Raw genomic sequence first — 18,937 nt, 5'->3', positions numbered from 1 at the left:
TGGTCTCATATCCTTTACCGGGGTCTCACCTCTGTCTCATTTTACTGGTCTCGCACAGTTTACTAGAGTCTCACCTCTGTGTCATTTCACTGGTCTCATAGCCTTTACTGGGGTCTCACCCCTGTCTCATTTCACTGGTTTCATAGACTTTACTGGGGTCTCACCTCTGTCTCATTTTACTGGTTTTGTGCACTTTGCTAGAGCCTCATCTCTGTCTCATTTCACTGGTCTCAAATACTTTACATGGGTCTCACCTCAGTCTCATTTCACTTGTGTCAGACTTTACTGGAGTCTCACCTCTGCCTCATTTCACTGGTCTCATAGACTTTATTGGGGGTTCACCTCTGTCTCATTTCACTGGTCACATAGCCTTTACCAGGGTCTCACCTCTGTCTCATTTCACTGGTCTAATAGACTTTATTGGAGTCTCACCTCTGTCTCATTTCACTGGTCTCATAGACTTTATAGGTGTCTCGCCTTTTCTCATTTCACTGGTCTCAGACTTTACAGGGGTCTCACCTCTGTCTCATTTCACTGGTCTCATAGACTTTACAGGGGTCTCACCTCTGTCTCATTTCACTGGTCTCATAGACATTACTGGAGTCCCACCTCTGTCTCATTTCATTTTTTTTTTTTTTATTTCTTTTTTATTGAGCAAAGTTCAGCACAGAAAATACATGAATACATATCCAATCCAAAAAAAAAAAAAAAGTCTTGTTATACAGTCGAGTACACGATACATCCAGCAAGAGAAATGAGAAAAAAAAATAAGAGAAGAAAGAAGAGTAACATCAGCCAAATCAGGGGGGGAAAAAATCATTAAGTCTCTGATTTAAGTACCATTGAGAGATAGGAGCCCATATCTGATTCCCCAAAAGTCTAGATTTACTACCTCTAAAACTATAAATTGAAAGCTCCTGTTTATATATTGCTAGAAAACGGCTAAGCCACATCTGAAAGGTAGGTGGTTCAGGATCCTTCCATTGAGCCGCAAGAATAATTCGGAAGATAGCAGTGCCCAAGAAGAGTACCCGCTGTTCTTCAATACTATGGCCAAGAGAGTCATCATGACCCATTAAGTACAGAGTTATTGATTCTTGGATGTCATGTCCAAAAACCTGAGCCCAAAATCCCATAATTGCAGTCTTCAATACAGCTAGTTTAGAACAATCCGCGAGCATGTGTATTAAATTCGCTTGAGGTTGATTGCATCTCGGGCAGAAATCATTATCCCGGAAACCCCAAGAAAATAACTTTGCAGGGGTGAAATAAAGATTATAAAGAACTTTATAATATTGAGCTTTGAGATTCGAGGCCATAAAAAGTTTAGAGGAAAGGGCCAGGCAAAGGTCGATATCAATGTTTGGGTTGGATAACCTTATAGCCCAGGCCTGCTCAACCCGTTCTAAATCGTCTGTAGCATTTTGAATAAGCAGTTGGTAGAAAGTACCGATTCTAGAAGAGCGTTTTCCAATAATGGAAAAAAGATTGATATTATCCAATTTAATTCTGGGGGTACAATTGCGAATACTTGTAAGAACCTGGAAGTATTTCAAAAAGTCCGTATTGGGAATAGAGTATTTCTGCTGCAGCCATCCGAATGACGAAGTGGTTTCCTGACCAAGAAAGTCATCCACTGTATTAATGCCCAAAGATTCCCACCTCCGAGAGGTGGAGTCGTTAAGAATATTAGAGATAATGGCACTACGCCATAAGGGAGTATATTTTGTGAATTTTGGAATATCTAAATGTTTAGATACTAATTTCCAAACCTTCCAAGCAACTGTAATTATCTTTAACTTGATTTTTTTGTAATATGAAGGTTCGACCTGCCTTAAAAATAGGCCTTGACATTTAGTCCCAAGGCTCAGCTCATAGATAGATGGAATATAAGATTCCGTAGTGAGTAGAGTAGTTGTTTTACAACTCAGTAAAGGGCCCATCTGATGTAGTAGAGTTGCCCATAAATAAAATGTTAAACTGGGGATAGCTAGCCCACCCCTCTCCTGAGGTAGAGTCAATAATGGTAGGGCTCTTCTAATTTTTCCAAAGCTCCATATAAACTTAGATATGGAGGAGTCAATGATCTTGAGGAAACTACCTCCTGGCAAAATCGGAATTGCTCGGAACAGATAGAGTATCCTTGGAAAGATATTCATTTTTAGGTAGTTAGCCCTACCAATTATAGAGAGATGTAAATTATCTACTCTCCTAAGGTCAGTCTTTATTTTATTAATCAAGGGCGAGTAGTTAATATGGTCAATTTGCCCTATATCAGCAGAGAGGCAGACACCCAGATAAGTAGCTTGCTTCACTTTAAGAGGGCTATCCCATGCCGTGTTACTTGTACAAAGAATCATAGTTTTATCCCTATTGAGGGAATAGCCTGAAAAGGAGCCAAAGGACTGGGTAATTAATTCAATTTCCTGGACTGCATCAGCAGGATTTGTAGTTAATACAGCCAAGTCATCAGCATACGCCAAAACTTTGGTTGAATACCCTCCAACATCCACTGGTCGGATACAGGGAGAAGAAAGCAATTTTACAATTAAAGGATTAATATAAAGGGCAAATAATAGCGGGGAGCAGGGGCACCCCTGCCTCGTCCCCCTCTGTATCTTAATAAAGTCCGACTCAACACCACAAATGGAAATCTTTGCCTTAGGATCTGCATATAGAGCCTTTATAGCACATATAAACTTATTTCCAAAGTTGTTAGATTCCAAAATATTCCAGAGAAAACTCCAAGATACACGATCAAATGCCTTCTCGGCATCGAGGAGGATCATCGACATCTGCCCCCCCGTGGAGCCCATGATATCAAATAGGGTAATAGCCCTCCGGGTGTGGTCCGTGGTACCCCTACCGGGGATAAACCCATGCTGCCACGGGGAGACAAGATGCTCGACAATCCCGCTCAGCCGATTGGCTAGGATCTTAGCATAAAGTTTTGAGTCGGAGTTTATCAAACTTATCGGTCTATAAGAGGATGGAAGATGCAGAGGTTTGCCTTTTTTCGCAAAAATTGCTATATTTTTATGTTTCCAGGATTCGGGTGGGATTGAGTGATATTGAACCCCCAAAAACAGATCCAATAAATAAGGGAGTATTTGTTTGCCTAGCACCTTATACAAATCAAGTGGGATTTTGTCAGGGCCTGCTGCTTTGCCGTTTGCAAGATCAGAGAGTGCAATCTCCAACTCAATAATTGAGATTTCCCTTTCGAGATCTTCTTTGATAATCTCATCAATCGATGGAATGAAATCTTGATCCGATAGCCAGCTATTAAAAAGTGTTTTTATGGCGTCATCAGTATATAAGTTATCGTTATGATATAGCTTCTCGTAATATTTTCGAAATACCTCCATGATGTCAAGTGAGGAGGAAAATTCTTGGCCCTCATACTCAATTCGCTTGATCTTATTCTGAGCTAGCCTTTGGCGTGTACGAAGTGCTAAATATCTGCCAACATTCTCTCCTGATTCGTATAGTTTGTTTTTATTAACTTCATATAGTTCAGCAGCTTTTCGGGTTAAAGTGCTATTAATTTCAGCTTTTAACACTAGTATTTTTTGAAGAGTGTCATGAGTTGGAAGTCCCAGTTGAATTTGTGCAGCATGATGAGTCTCAAGTTTAGACAATGTAAACATTAGATTCCCATTAATATTGTCCTCCTCCTTTTTGTGCCTAGCCACAAACGAAATAGTTTCCCCCCTTAGTGCTGCTTTAAAACAGTCCCATACAATCAGTCTAGGAGCGCTAAACTGATTGTAATCGAAAAACTCCTGAGCCCATGATGTTATATGGGCTATATATTGGGGGTTAACAAGAAGTTTTCTATCAAAGGACCATTGCGCTCTTGGCTTCTCAAAGCTTGGTAAGTCAAAGGTAAGGGTAAGTGCGTTGTGGTCCGAGATAGTTTTAGGAGACTTAATTATATCGAGGAGAAACTGTTCCTCTAATGATGACATAACATAATCAATTCGAACATACTTATTATGTGGGTATGAAAAATAAGTGAATCCCTCGTCATTTCTCTTCCTCAGCGTCCAAATATCAGATAAATTGTAACTATCCATCAAATGACAGAGGGCAGTATATACCCTTGGCTTGCGTCCTTTATATTTTGAGGGTGATTGAGTATCAAAACACCTCCCTACAGAAATATTGAAGTCTCCGCATATAATTAACGGGCCAAGCCAAGAGGCCAGTTCTAACTCAAGATCTACAAACAGTTGAGGGTCATCAATATTTGAGCCATAAATTGCGCAAATTATAAGACCAAAATTGAGTTGAACTATAGCCCATCTTCCGTGTTTATCGGCCAATGTACGAGTAGGGTTACCTATTAAAGGCTTTGCAAGAATGGCAACTCCTCGTGTTTTTGAGGTTTGTGATGTGGCTATGATAACGTTAAATCCCGGAATATTTAACAGATCCTTATCGCAATCTGCGATATGCGTTTCCTGTAAGCAGAGTATATCAACAGGGTCTAGACGCAATAATTGATATAATTGTGCCCTTTTATTTTTGTCATTAAGGCCTGCGATATTCCAGCTACAAAGTTTTAGTCTCCCCATCTAGAAAAAGGAATCCTAGTCCCAACCGTCAGAGAATAGTACAATATATGAAAACAGAAAACAAAACAGAATTCATAATCTAACTCTCTCTTGTTGCTACAATACATTATGTACTCCATAAAAAAAAAGATCGACATTAACTTATTTGTGCGAAATTGCTCATTTTTATGCTTTTTCAACTCACCCCTCCCCCCTACCCCACCCTCCCCAAGCACCAACCACAGAGGCATTTAGACTCAAGGAGTCTATGATGATGGAGAGATATTCCCTCACCAGTACCAATAAAGAATAATCTTAAAAAAAAAAACAATGAGACTGAATAGGTGCAAAAAAAAAAAACTAGTGAAGCTAGTAAAACCATACCATAAAGCATAACATTACAGCACTTGGGGAAACCCCTATCAAAACAGAACAAGTGCGAAAAGTCAGGTTTTTCCAATGAATTGGGAAACAGAAAAACAAGAGCGAGCAAAAGAGCAGATAAGGACGTTTTCCTACCATTTCCTAGTAAGCAAAAAGATAAGGTTTAAGGTTTCAGGTTTCAGGTCAAGCTATCCAAAAACTCCTTGGCTTTAATTTCTGATGAAAAAAATTTCGTTTGGCCGCTATGGATAACTTTAAGCTTAGCAGGATTATTAAGATATGCCTGAGCTTTTTTTTCCTGAAAAGGTTTAATCAATTGGCGAAGACGCCATCTCCTCTCTACCGTGGTGTGGCAAAAATCAGGCCTCACAAAATAAGAAATAGTGTCTCTACTACGCCGAGCTTCAGGTCTTGCTTTCTCGGCGATGGCCTGACGGAGCAAAAAGTTTCCAAAGTACACCAGAACTGCACGGGGATACCCCCCTTGTGATGGGGCCCTAGTAGTGAATGGGATTCTGTGGACACGTTGAATTTCCAGGTCCCAATTCCAGGAAGAAAGCTCAGGGAGTGTATCCTTGAATAACTGGATAATAAAAGAGCGTATGTCATTGCCCTCAATTTTTTCAGGAATTCCTAGTACACGGAGGTTGTTGCGGCGAAGGCGATTTTCCATCTCCTCCAGCTTCCATCTAGTGTCTTTCAGTTCAGCTTCATGGGCTTCCACTTTCTCCTGAGTTACCACAGCTTCCGCTTCATTTGTCAATATTCGATCTTCAACCTCTGTCATTCTTGAATTAAATCCTGCCACAGTTTTGGAAAGTTTTCGGACTACGCCCTGAACCTTATGCAGGGCTAATTGTGCCCTGCGGCCATCTCTTGAGGTCTGATCCCGATGGGAGGCAATAGCCTGCAAAACTGTATCCATCACCGAGGTCAGTGTAGCACTTTGCGAATCGGTGGCAGTCATCTCAGGGTGGCCAATGGAGGTATGCTCCTGTGGAATTAAAACTGTTGCTGGTGAATAATCCCATGTGAACCCAGAAGCGCCGTGCTGGCTCCTTTTCTTCCTATGGACTGTTCTTCTGCTTTCCCTTAGCTGGTTAGGATCATGATCGCTTTCCGTTAAGCTGGTATCGAAGCCAGTATTGACTTCTGAGTCCAGATCGGAATCTAATGACCACCTCTGATCTTCTGGGCCTTCAGATATCGAATAAAAATCCGATGGGTCTTTATCTGTGTCGAGTGAGTCAGAGGCGGCATGGCGCCTGCAAGCTTTCCCTTTAGGATCCAGAGATCCTTGCAGTATAGATCCCGGGGGGATAGACGCGAGATCCTTCAAAGGTAAACTAATAGCATCCCCTGGTTTAGCAGAGGAAAGGAGCACCGGTGATTGGTTTGTAGCTATGGCTGGGACTTCACCTGCAGATCTATCATTAGCAACATCAGTCAAGCCAAGTTCACCCACAGCAGCAATTTGAACAAGCGCTGAGCCATTGTCAGTCATATCAAAGTTAGATCTCTCCAATAATGCAGATGGAGATGTAACCACATCACTCACGGAAGAAGGACTAGAGATAGGGCTGGAGATGGAAGAGACAGCAGAAAGCAGAGAGTCAGCAGAGGGGGGACATAAGCCTTGTACATCCCTACCTTCATAGCCATCCCGATTTTCAGACCTTTGAGCTCTCAGCGCTTGGGGGTGAATGATTTCCTGGGCCCCAGGACTATCCGAAACACGCTCTACCGGCTCACCAACAATCAGCTTCCTCGCTGCTTCCTCTCGCTGAACTTGCACGCGAGTGCCACCTCCTGGCAGCAACTCCGAATCCAGCGAAGCTGCTTCAGTGGGAGCCGACGGTCGAGTGAGGAGAGGAGCCCTAGGAGTTTTCTGTAGGAGTTCCAACACCGAGGGGGCAGAGGTGGGCGGCAATCTCCTCAACGACCCTGCCATCTCAGGCAAACCATCCGCACCACCAAGCCCGTCCAAGTCTGACGCCCCTCCACGCTTAAGTGCTAGCTCCCGGTCCCTGAGAGCCTGCTTCGCCGCTCGGGTTTTAGAGACGGCTGTAGCTGCAATCTTGGGTGCCATTGCCTCGCCACACTCTGATCCTACAGCGTCTGGAGAGAGGGAGGCGCTTCGTACACTCTCCGCAGCAACAGGGAAACTAACAGCGACGGGACCAACAGCAAAGGATCCGGCAAGCCGCGAACGCCCGAAAGCTCTCAACACCGCGAAGCCGATTAGCGACGCCAAAGCATGCAGGTGAGAGCGAGGGCGACTTATCGGGGCTACGGTTTCAACCTGTGGGGGTGTAATAAGTAGCCCAAGCCTCTTCATCTGCTCCTTCATTTGCTCACAATAATCCGCCTTTCATTTCCGCTTCATGCCAGAGAGAAAAGCACCCTACAGTCCATGATAGTATCGGTACTGGTCAGGAAAGCGTCTCACAGCGGTCAGAACACCGCCGCCATCTTGCCCTCCCATTTGTCTCATTTCACTGGTCTCATAGACTTTACAGGGGTCTCGCCTTTTCTCATTTCACTGATCTCAGACTTTACAGGGGTCTCACCTCTGTCTCATTTCACTGGTCTCATAGACTTTACAGGGGTCTCACCTCTGTCTCATTTCAGAGGTATCATAGACTTTACAGGGGACTCACCTCACCTCTGTCTCATTCCACTAGTCTCACAGACTTTACAGGGGTCTCACCTCAGTCTCATTTCACTGATACAATAGACTTTACTGGATTCTCACCTCTGTCTCATTTCACTGGTCTCATAGACTTTACTGGGGTCTCACCTCTGCATCATTTTACTGGTTTCATGCACTTATGCTAGAGTCTCACCTCTGTCTCATTTCACTGGTCTCATGGACTTTACTGGGATCTCACCTCTGTCTCATTTCACTTGTCTCATAGCCTTTACAGGGGACTCACTTCTGTCTCATTTCACTGGTCTCATAGACTTTACTGGAGTCCCACCTCTTTCTCATTTCAGTGGTCTCATAGACTGTACAGGGGTCTCACCTCACCTCTGTCTCATTCCACGAATCTCACAGACTTTACATGGGTCTCACCTCTGTCTCATTCCACTGGTTTCACATGGGTCTCACTGCTGTCTCATTCCACTAGTCTCACAGACTTTACAGGGGTCTCACCTCTGTCTCATTCCACTGGCTTCACAGGGGTCTCACTGCTGTCTCATTTCACTGGTCTCCTAGACTTTACAGGGGTCTCACCTCTGTCTCATTTCACTGGTCTAATAGACTTTACTGGGGTTTCACCTCTGTCTCATATTACTGGTCTTGTCCACTTTACTAGAGTCTCACCTCTGTCTCATTTCACTGGTCTCATAGACTTTGAATGGGTCTCATCTGTGTCTCATTTCACTTGTGTCAGACTTTAATCATTTCACTTGTGTCAGACTTTACTGGAGTCTCACCTCTGCCTCATTGCACTGGTCTCATGGACTTTACTGGGGTCTCACCTCTATCTCATTTCACTGGTCTCATAGCCTTTACCGGGGTCTCACCTCTGTCTCATTTTACTGGTCTCGTGCAGTTTATTAGAGTCTCACCTCTGTGTCATGTCACTGGTCTCATAGCCTTTACTGGGGTCTCACCTCTGTCTCATTTCACTGGTTTCATAGACTTTACTGGGGTCTCACCTCTGTCTCATTTTACTGGTTTCATGCACTTTGCTAGAGCCTCATCTCTGTCTCATTTCACTGGTCTCAAATACTTTACATGAGTCTCACCTCAGTCTCATTTCATTTGTGTCAGACTTTACTGGAGTCTCACCTCTGCCTCATTTCACTGGTCTCATAGACTTTACTGGGGTTTCACCTCTGTCTCATTTCACTGATCTCATAGCCTTTACCTGGGTCTCACCTCTGTCTCATTTCACTGGTCTCATAGACTTTACAGGGGTCACACCTCTGTCTCATTTCACTGGTACAATAGACTTTACTGGATTCTCACCTCTGTCTCATTTCACTGGCTTCATAGACTTTACAGGGGTCTCACATGTGTCTCATTTCACTGGTCTCATAGACTTTACAGGGGTCTCGCCTTTTCTCATTTCACTGATCTCAGACTTTACAGGGGTCTCACCTCTGTCTCATTTCACTGGTCTCATAGACTTTACAGGGGTCTCACCTCTGTCTCATTTCAGTGGTCTCATAGACTTTACAGGGGACTCACTTCACCTCTGTCTCATTCCACTAGTCTCACAGATTTTACAGGGATCTCACCTCAGTCTCATTCCACTGGTTTCGCATGAGTCTCACCTCTGTCTCATTTCACTGGTCTCATAGACTGTACTGGGATTTCACCTCTGTCTCATTCTACAGGTCTTGTGCACTTTACTAGAGTCTCACCTCTGTCTCATTTCACTGGTCTCATAGACTTTTCATGGGTCTCATCTCTGTCTCATTTCACTTGTGTCAGACTTTACTGGAGTCTCACGTCTGCCTCATTTCACTGGTCTCGTGGACTTTACTGGGGTCTCACCTCTGTCTCATTTCACTGGTCTCATAGCCTTTACCAGGGTCTCACCTCTGTCTCATTTTACTGGTCTCGTGCACTTTACTAGTCTCACCGCTGTGTCATTTTACTGGTCTCATAGCCTTTACTGGGGTCTCACCTCAGTCTCATTTCACTGGTCTCATAGACTTTACTGGGGTCTCACCTCTGTCTCATTTTACTGGTTTTGTGCACTTTGCCAGAGTCTCACCTCTGTCTCATTTCACTGGTCCCATAGACGTTACAGGGGTCTCAGCTCTGTCTCATTTCACTGGTCTCATATACTTTACTGGGGTCTGACCTGTCTCATTTTACTGGTTTCGTGCGCTTTGCTAGAGTCTCACCTCTGTCTCATTTCACTGGTCTCATGGACTTTACTGGGGTCTCACCTCTGTCTCATTTCACTGGTCTCATAGCCTTTATAGGAGTCTCACCTCTGTCTCATTTCACTGGTCTCAGACTTTACTGGAGTCCAACCTCTTTCTCATTTCAGTGGTCTCATATACTTTACAGGGGTCTCACCTCACCTCTGTCTCATTCCACTAGTCTCACAGACTTTACAGGGGTCTCACCTCTGTCTCATTCCACTGGTTTCACAGGGGGCTCACCTCTGTCTCATTTCACTGGTCTCATATACTTTACAGGGGTCTCACCTCTCTCATTTCACTGGTCTCATAGAGTTTACTGGAGTCTCACCTCTGTCTCATTTCACTGGTCTCATACACTTCACTAGAGTCTCACCTCTGTCTTATACACATAATTGAGTCTCACCTCTGTCTCATTTCACTGGTATTAGACTTTACTGGGGTTTCACCTCTGTCTCATTTCACTGGTATTAGACTTTACTGAAGTCTCACCTCTGTCTCATTTCACTGGGCTCATAGACTTTAATGGGACCTCACCTCTGTCTCATTTCACTGGTCTCAGAGACTTTACAGGGGTCTCACTGCTGTCTCATTTCAGTGGTCTAATAGACTTTACTGGGGTCTCACCTCTGTCTCATTTCAGTGGTCTTTTAGACTTTACAGGGGTCTCACCTCTGTCTCATTTCAGTGGTCTCATAGACTTTACTGGGGTTTCACCTCTGTCTCATGTCACTGGTCTCATACCCTTTACCGGGGTCCCACCTCTGCCTCATTTCACTGGTCTAATAGACTTTATTGGAGTCTCACCTCTGTCTCATGTTACTGATATCATAGACTTTACAGGGGTCTCACCTCTGTCTCATTTCACTGATCTCATAGACTTTACCGGATTCTGGCCTCTGTCTCATTTCAGTGGTCTCCAAGACTTTACTGGGGTCTCACCTCTGTCTCATTTCACTGATATAATAAACTTTACTGGAGTCTCGCCTCTGTTTCATTTCAGTGGTCTCATAGACTTTACTGGTGTCTCACCTCTTTCTCATTTCACTGGTCTAATGGACTTTACAGGGGTCTCACTGCTGTCTCATTTCATTGGTCTAATAGACTTTACTGGAGTCTAACCTCTGTCTCGTTTCAATGGTCTAATAGAGTTTACTGGTGTCTCACCTCTGTCTCATTTCACTGGTCTCATAGACTTTACAGGGGTCTCACCTCTGTCTCATTTCAGTGGTCCCATAGACTTTAATGGGGTCTGACCTCTGTCTCATTTCACTGGCTTCATAGAGTTTACAGGGGTCTCACCTTTTGTCTCATTTCACTGGTCTCATAGACTTTACAGGGGTCTCGCCTTTTCTCATTTCACTGGTCTCAGACTTTACAGGTGTCTCACCTCTGTCTCATTTCACTGGTCTCATAGACTTTACAGGGGGCTCATTTCACTGGTCTGATAGACTTTACTGGAGTCTCACCTCTGTCTTATTAGAGTGGTCTTTTAGACTTTACTGGGGTTTCCCCTCTGTCTCATTTCACTGGTCTAATAGACTTTATTGGAGTCTCAACTCTGTCTCATTTCACTGGTCTCATAGACTTTACAGGGGTCTCACCTCTGTCTCATTTCTCTGGTCTCATGTACTTTACAGGGGTCTCACCTTTTCTCATTTCAGTGGTCTAATACAGTTTACTGGAGTCTGGCCTCTGTCTCATTTCAGTTGCCTCACAGACTTTACTGGGGTCTCACCTCTGTCTCATTTCACTGGCATAATAGACTTTACAGGGGTCTCACCTTTGTCTCATCTCACTGATCTCATAGACTTTATGGGGGTCTCACCTCTCTCATTTAAATGGCCTCATAGACTTTTCTGGGTTCTCACCTTTGTCTCATTTCACTGGTCTCATAGCCTTTACTGGGGTCTCACCTCCGTCTCATTTCAGTGGCTCCATTTGACTTCAATAGGATCCTCTTTCATTTAATTGGGCTCCATATACCTCATGGGGTCTCACTCCTTGGTAATTCCAATCCTTCATTGCCTGTAACGAAGGCTCGCCCCTGCTGCTGTAATGGAGTTTAATACCTGGCTCAGTACACTTCAATGGAGCCTAGCCCACTGGCATGCACGGTGATTCCTTGCCCTAGGGTTTTAATGTCTCACCCCTGCCATGCATACATTAATGGTGTCTCACTCCTGCCCTGCATACATTAATGGTGTCTCACTCCTGCCCTGCATACCTTAATGGTGCCTGACTCCTGCCCTGCATGCATTAATGATGCCTCACTCCTGCCCTGCATATATTAATGGCGTCTCAGTCTTGCCCTGCATATATAAATGATGTCTCACTTCTGCCCTGCATACATTAATTGGGGTTTCACTCCTACTCTGCATGCATTAAGGATGTCTCACTCCTGTGCCTGCATACATTAACAGCATCTCGCTCTTCATGCATACATGATGTCTCATTGCTGCCCAGCATGCATTAATGACGTCTTATTCCTGCCCAGCAAGCATTAATGATGTCTCACTCCTGCCCTGCATATATCAATAGTGCCTCACTTTGGCTCTGCATGCATTAATGGTGCCTCACTTCGGCTCTGCATGCATTAATGGTGCCTCATTTCGGCTCTGCATGCATTAATGGTGCCTCACTTCGGCTCTGCATGCATTAATGGTGCCTCACTTCTGCCCTGCATACATTAATGGTGTCTCACTCCTGCCCTTCATACATTAATGGTGCCTCACTCTGCCCTGCATACATTAATGGTGCCTCACTTTGGCTCTGCATGCATTAATGGTGCCTCACTTCTGCCCTGCATACATTAATGGTGCCTCAGTTCGGCTCTGCATGCATTAATGGTGCCTCACTTCGGCTCTGCATGCATTAATGGAATTTAACTCCTACGCTGCATGCATTAATGATGTCTCACTTCTGCCCTGAAAACATAATAAATGGTGTCTCACTACTGCCCTGCTTACATGAATGGTGTCTCACTCCTGCCCTGCTTACATGAATGGTGTCTCACTCCTGCCCTGCATACATGAATGGTGTCTCACTCCTGCCCTGCATACATGAATGGTGTCTCACTCCTGCCCTGCATACATGAATGGTGTCTCACTCCTGCCCTGCATACATGAATGGTGTCTCACTCCTGCCCTGCATACATGAATGGTATCTCACTCCTGCCCTGCATACATGAATGGTGTCTCACTCCTGCCCTGCATACATGAATGGTGTCTCACTCCTGCCCTGCATACATGAATGGTATCTCACTCCTGCCCTGCATACATGAATGGTGTCTCACTCCTGCCCTGCTTACATGAATGTTGTCTCACTCCTGCCCTGCATACATGAATGGTGTCTCACTCCTGCCCTGCATACATGAATGGTGTCTCACTCCTGCATACATGAATGTTGTCTCACTCCTGCCCTGCATACATGAATGGTGTCTCACTCCTGCCCTGCATACATGAATGGTGTCTCACTCCTGCCCTGCATACATGAATGGTGTCTCACTCCTGCATTCATTAACGGTGCACCCCCTTCACCCCAGATGTTATCAAGGTCTGACGGCTGTGAACCCTCTAGTTTCGGAACCCCTGAGCCGCACCCCGACCCCCTCGGCCCGCCTGTGCCCCTGTCCTACCCCGCACATCCATCCAGCTGCCCTTACCTGGTGCTGTCCCCACTCCCTCCAGCTGCCCTCGCCTGGTGTTGCCCTCCCCTCCCTCCAGCTGCCCTCACCTGGTGTTGCCCTCCCCTCCCTCCAGCTGCCCTTACCTGGTGTTGTCCTCCCCTCCCTCCAGCTGCCCTCACCTGCTGTTATCCCCCCTCCCTCCAGTTGCCCTCACCTGGTGTTGCCCTCCCCTTCCTCCAGCTGCCCTCACCTGGTGTTGCACCCCCCCCCCCCTGTGCCCTGACCCCTCCCCACCCCTCCCTCAGGCTGCCCTCACCTGGCGTTGTCCTCCCCTCCCTCCAGCTGCCCGCACCTGGTGTTGTCCCTCCCCTCCCTCCCGCTGCCCTCACCTCGTCTTGTCCCCCCTCCCTCCAGATGCCCTCACCTGGTGTTGTCCTCCCCTCCTTCCATCTGCCCTGAGTGCCCTCATCTGGTGTTGCCCTCCTTCCAGCTGCCCTCATCTGGTTTTGTCCCCCCTCCCTCCAGCTGCCCTCATCTGGTATTGTCCCCCCTTCCTCAGGCCGCCCTCACCTGGTTTTGCCCCCTCTCCCTCCAGCTGCCCTCACCTGGTGTTGTCCCCCCTCCCTCCAGCTGCCCTCACCTGGTGTTGCCCCCCACCTCCCTCCAGCTGCCCTCACCTAGTGTTGTCCTCCCCTCCCTCCAGCTGCCCTCACCTGGTGTTGCCCTCCCCTCCCTCCAGCTGCCCTCACCTGATGTTCTCCTCCCCCACTCTCTCCAGCTGCCCTCACCTGGTGTTGGGCTCCCCTCCCCTCCCCTCCATCTGCCCTCACCTGGTGCTGTTGGGCTGCGGCTGCCCCAGGGCCCCGGAGGGCTGGGTGCTCCAGCTGCCCTCACCAGGTGTTGTCCCCCCTCCCTCCAGCTGCCCTGTGTTGCCTTGCCCCCCCCCCCCCTCCCTCCAGCTGCCCTCACCTGGTATTGTTGGGCTGCGGCTGTCCCTGGGCCCCGGAGGGCCGGGGGCCCCAGCTGAGGGCGAGGGCTGCGAGGAGGAGCAGAGGGTCCATGCTGCGTCTTGGAGGGCTGCTGGGGTGTGAGTGAGGAGCGCTGCTCCCCCCCGCCCAGCCGCTGGCCCGCCTCTGGGGGCGGATAATGAGGAACAGACGCCGGCCTGTGCCCCGCCAGGAGGGCTCCAGGGGAGCCGGGGTAAACACAAACATGATGCGGCGCTCTCTCCACTTGAATGGAGGGCTGTGCTCGGGCGGGGTGGACCTTGTGGGGTGTCCTTGAAAGGGGTCTCTATGCGGCCCCAGCCTGACACTGGGGTCTTGTGGGCGAGGGTGGAGGGCACAGAGCGGGCTGGTGGGTGAGGGACAGGGGGAGGGTGGAGGGCACCGCATGTGCTGGTGGGTGAGAGACAGGACGTGGGGAAGGCCCTGAGGACTCACCCACCGAGGCTAAAGGGAGGGCAGTGGTGAGAGACTCAGGGACACAATGAGGTGTTCCCCAAAGAGGGAGCCGGGCTGCAGCTCTTCCAGCGCACACCCTACAGTCCAGCACTGACACTCACAGAGAGCTCTTCCAATGTACCTCACTCCTACCCTGCACCACCCTACAGTCCAGCACTGACACTCGCAGAGAGCTCTTCCAATGTACCTCACTCCTGCCCTGCACCACCCTAAAGTCCAGCACTGACACTCACAGAGAGCTCTTCCAATGTACCTCACTCCTGCCCTGCACCACCCTACAGTCCAGCACTGACACTCACAGAGAGCTCTTCCAATGTACCTCACTCCTGCCCTGCACAACCCTACAGTCCAGCACTGACACTCACAGAGAGCTCTTCCAATGTACCTCACTCCTGCCCTGCACCACCCTACAGTCCAGCAATGACACTCACAGAGAGCTCTTCCAATGTACCTCACTCCTACCATGCACCACCCTACAGTCCAGCACTGACACTCACAGAGAGCTCTTCCAATGTACCTCACTCCTGCATCACCCTACAGTCCAGCACTGACACTCACAGAGAGCTCTTCCAATGTACCTCACTCCTGCCCTGCACCACCCTACAGTCCAGCACTGACACTCACAGAGAGCTCTTCCAATGTACCTCACTCCTGCCCTGCACCACCCTACCGTCCAGCACTGACACTCACAGAGAGCTCTTCCAATGTACCTCACTCCTGCCCTGCACCACCCTACAGTCCAGCACTGACACTCACAGAGAGCTCTTCCAATGTACCTCACTCCTGCCCTGCACCATCCTACAGTCCAGCACTGACACTCACAGAGAGCTCTTAAAATGTACCTCACTCCTACCCTGCACCACCCTACAGTCCAGCACTGACACTCACAGAGAGATCGTCCAATGTACCTCACTCCTGTCCCGCAGCACCACCGTACAGTCCAGCACTGACACTCACAGAGAGCTCTTCCAATGTACCTCACTCCTACCCTGCACCACCCTACAGTCCAGCACTGCCACTCACAGAGAGCTCTTCCAGTGCACCTCACTCCTGCCCTGCACCACCCTACCGTCCAGCACTGACACTCACAGAGAGCTCTTCCAATGTACCTCACTCCTGCCCTGCACCACCCTATAGTCCAGCACTGACACTCACAGAGAGCTCTTAAAATGTACCTCACTCCTACCCTGCACCACCCTACCGTCCAGCACTGACACTCACAGAGAGCTCTTCCAATGTACCTCACTCCTACCATGCACCACCCTAGAGTCCAGCACTGACACTCACAGAGAGCTCTTCCAATGTACCTCACTCCTGCCCTGCATCACCCTACAGTCCAGCACTGACACTCACAGAGAGCTCTTCCAATGTACCTCCCTCCTACCCTGCACCACCCTACAGTCCAGCACTGACAATCACAGAGAGCTCTTCCAATGTACCTCACTCCTGCCCTGCACCACCCTACAGTCCAGCAATGAAACTCACAGAGAGCTCTTCCAATGTACCTCACTCCTACCCTGCACCACCCTACAGTCCAGCACTGACACTCACAGAGAGCTCTTCCAATGTACCTCACTCCTGCCCTGCACCACCCTACAGTCCAGCACTGACACTCACAGAGAGCTCTTCCAATGTACCTCACTCCTGCCCTGCAGCATCCTACAGTCCAGCACTGACACTCACAGAGAGCTCTTCCAATGTACCTCACTCCTGCCCTGCACCACCCTACCGTCCAGCACTGACACTCACAGAGAGCTCTTAAAATGTACCTCACTCCTACCCTGCACCACCCTACAGTCCAGCACTGACACTCACAGAGAGATCTTCCAATATACCTCACTCCTGTCCCGCAGCACCACCGTACAGTCCAGCACTGACACTTACAGAGAGCTCTTCCAATGTACCTCACTCCTACCCTGCACCACCCTACAGTCCAGCACTGACACTCACAGAGAGCTCTTCCAGTGCACCTCACTCCTGCCCTGCACCACCCTACCGTCCAGCACTGTCACTCACAGAGAGCTCTTCCAATGTACCTCACTCCAGCCCTGCATCACCCTACAGACCAGCACTGACACTCACAGAGAGCTCTTCCAGTGCACCTCACTCCTGCCCTGCACCACCCTACCGTCCAGCACTGACACTCACAGAGAGCTCTTCCAATGTACTTCACTCCTGCCCTGCACCACCCTACCGTCCAGCACTGTCACTCACAGAGAGCTCTTCCAATGTACCTCACTCCTGCCCTGCACCACCCTACAGTCCAGCACTGACACTCACAGAGAGCTCTTCCAAAGTACCTCACTCCTGCCCTGCACCACCCTACAGTCCAGCACTGAGACTCACAGAGAGCTCTTCCAATGTACCTCACTCCTGCCCTGCACCACCCTACCGTCCTGCACTGACACTCACAGAGAGCTCTTCCAATGTACCTCACTCCTGTCCCGCAGCACCACTGTACAGTCCAGCACTGACACTCACAGAGAGCTCTTCCAATGTACCTCACTCCTACCCTGCACCACCCTACAGTCCAGCACTGACACTCACAGAGAGCTCTTCCAGTGCACCTTACTCCTGCCCTGCATCACCCTACAGTCCAGCACTGACACTCACAGAGAGCTCTTCCAGTGCACCTCACTCCTGCCCTGCACCACCCTACCGTCCAGCACTAACACTCACAGAGAGCTCTTCCAATGTACCTCACTCCTGCCCTGCACCACCCTACCGTCCAGCACTGACACTCACAGAGTGCTCTTCCAATGTACCTCACTCCTGTCCCGCAACACCACTGTACAGTCCAGCACTGACACTCACAGAGAGCTCTTCCAAAGTACCTCACTCCTGCCCTGCACCACCCTACAGTCCAGCACTGACACTCACAGAGAGCTCTTCCAATGCACCTCACTCCTGCCCACAGCACCCTACAGTCCAGCAATGAAACTCACAGAGAGCTCTTCCAATGTACCTCACTCCTGCCCTGCATCACTCTACCGTCCAGCTCTGACACTCACAGAGAGCTCTTCCAATGTACCTCACTCCTGCCCTGCACCACCCTACAGTCCAGCACTGACACTCACAGAGAGCTCTTCCAATGTACCTCACTCCTGCCCTGCACCATCCTACAGTCCAGCACTGACACTCACAGAGAGCTCTTCCAATGTACCTCACTCCTGCCCTGCACCACCCTACAGTCCAGCACTGACACTCACAGAGAGCTCTTAAAATGTACCTCACTCCTACCCTGCACCACCCTACAGTCCAGCACTGACACTCACAGAGAGCTCTTCCAATGTACCTCACTCCTGTCCCGCAGCACCACCGTACAGTCCAGCACTGACACTCACAGAGAGCTCTTCCAATGTACCTCACTCCTACCCTGCACCACCCTACAGTCCAGCACTGCCACTCACAGAGAGCTCTTCCAGTGCACCTCACTCATGCCCTGCACCATCCTACCGTCCAGCACTGACACTCACAGAGAGCTCTTCCAATGTACCTCACTCCTACCCTGCACCACCCTACCGTCCAGCACTGACACTCACAGAGAGCTCTTCCAATGTACCTCACTCCTACCATGCACCACCCTACAGTCCAGCACTGCCACTCACAGAGAGCTCTTCCAGTGCACCTCACTCATGCCCTGCACCATCCTACCGTCCAGCACTGACACTCACAGAGAGCTCTTAAAATGTACCTCACTCCTACCCTGCACCACCCTACCGTCCAGCACTGACACTCACAGAGAGCTCTTCCAATGTACCTCACTCCTACCATGCACCACCCTACAGTCCAGCACTGACACTCACAGAGAGCTCTTCCAATGTACCTCACTCCTGCCCTGCATCACCCTACAATCCAGCACTGACACTCACAGAGAGCTCTTCCAATGTACCTCCCTCCTACCCTGCACCACCCTACAGTCCAGCACTGACACTCACAGAGAGCTCTTCCAATGTACCTCACTCCTGCCCTGCACCACCCTACAGTCCAGCAATGAAACTCACAGAGAGCTCTTC

General features: G+C 48.7%; 1 protein-coding gene across 1 annotated transcript in view; it reads right to left on the bottom strand.

Annotated features, from left to right (window-relative positions):
• Nucleotides 1–14,581, bottom strand: part of PCOLCE (procollagen C-endopeptidase enhancer) — a 247,161-nt gene extending 232,580 nt beyond the window's left edge. Inside the window, exon 1 of the mRNA XM_085639797.1 lies at nt 14,428–14,581. Within this exon, the coding sequence (XP_085495923.1) occupies nt 14,428–14,519 (92 nt within the window). The 5' untranslated portion in view covers nt 14,520–14,581. The remainder of the gene's footprint in view (nt 1–14,427) is intronic.
• Nucleotides 14,582–18,937: the final 4,356 nt, after the last annotated feature.

The sequence above is a fragment of the Triturus cristatus genome, chromosome 12, assembly GCF_964204655.1.
Source record: "Triturus cristatus chromosome 12, aTriCri1.1, whole genome shotgun sequence".
In the NCBI taxonomy this organism is placed as follows: Eukaryota; Metazoa; Chordata; class Amphibia; order Caudata; family Salamandridae; genus Triturus; species Triturus cristatus.
This window is presented reverse-complemented; position numbering and strand designations above follow the sequence as displayed.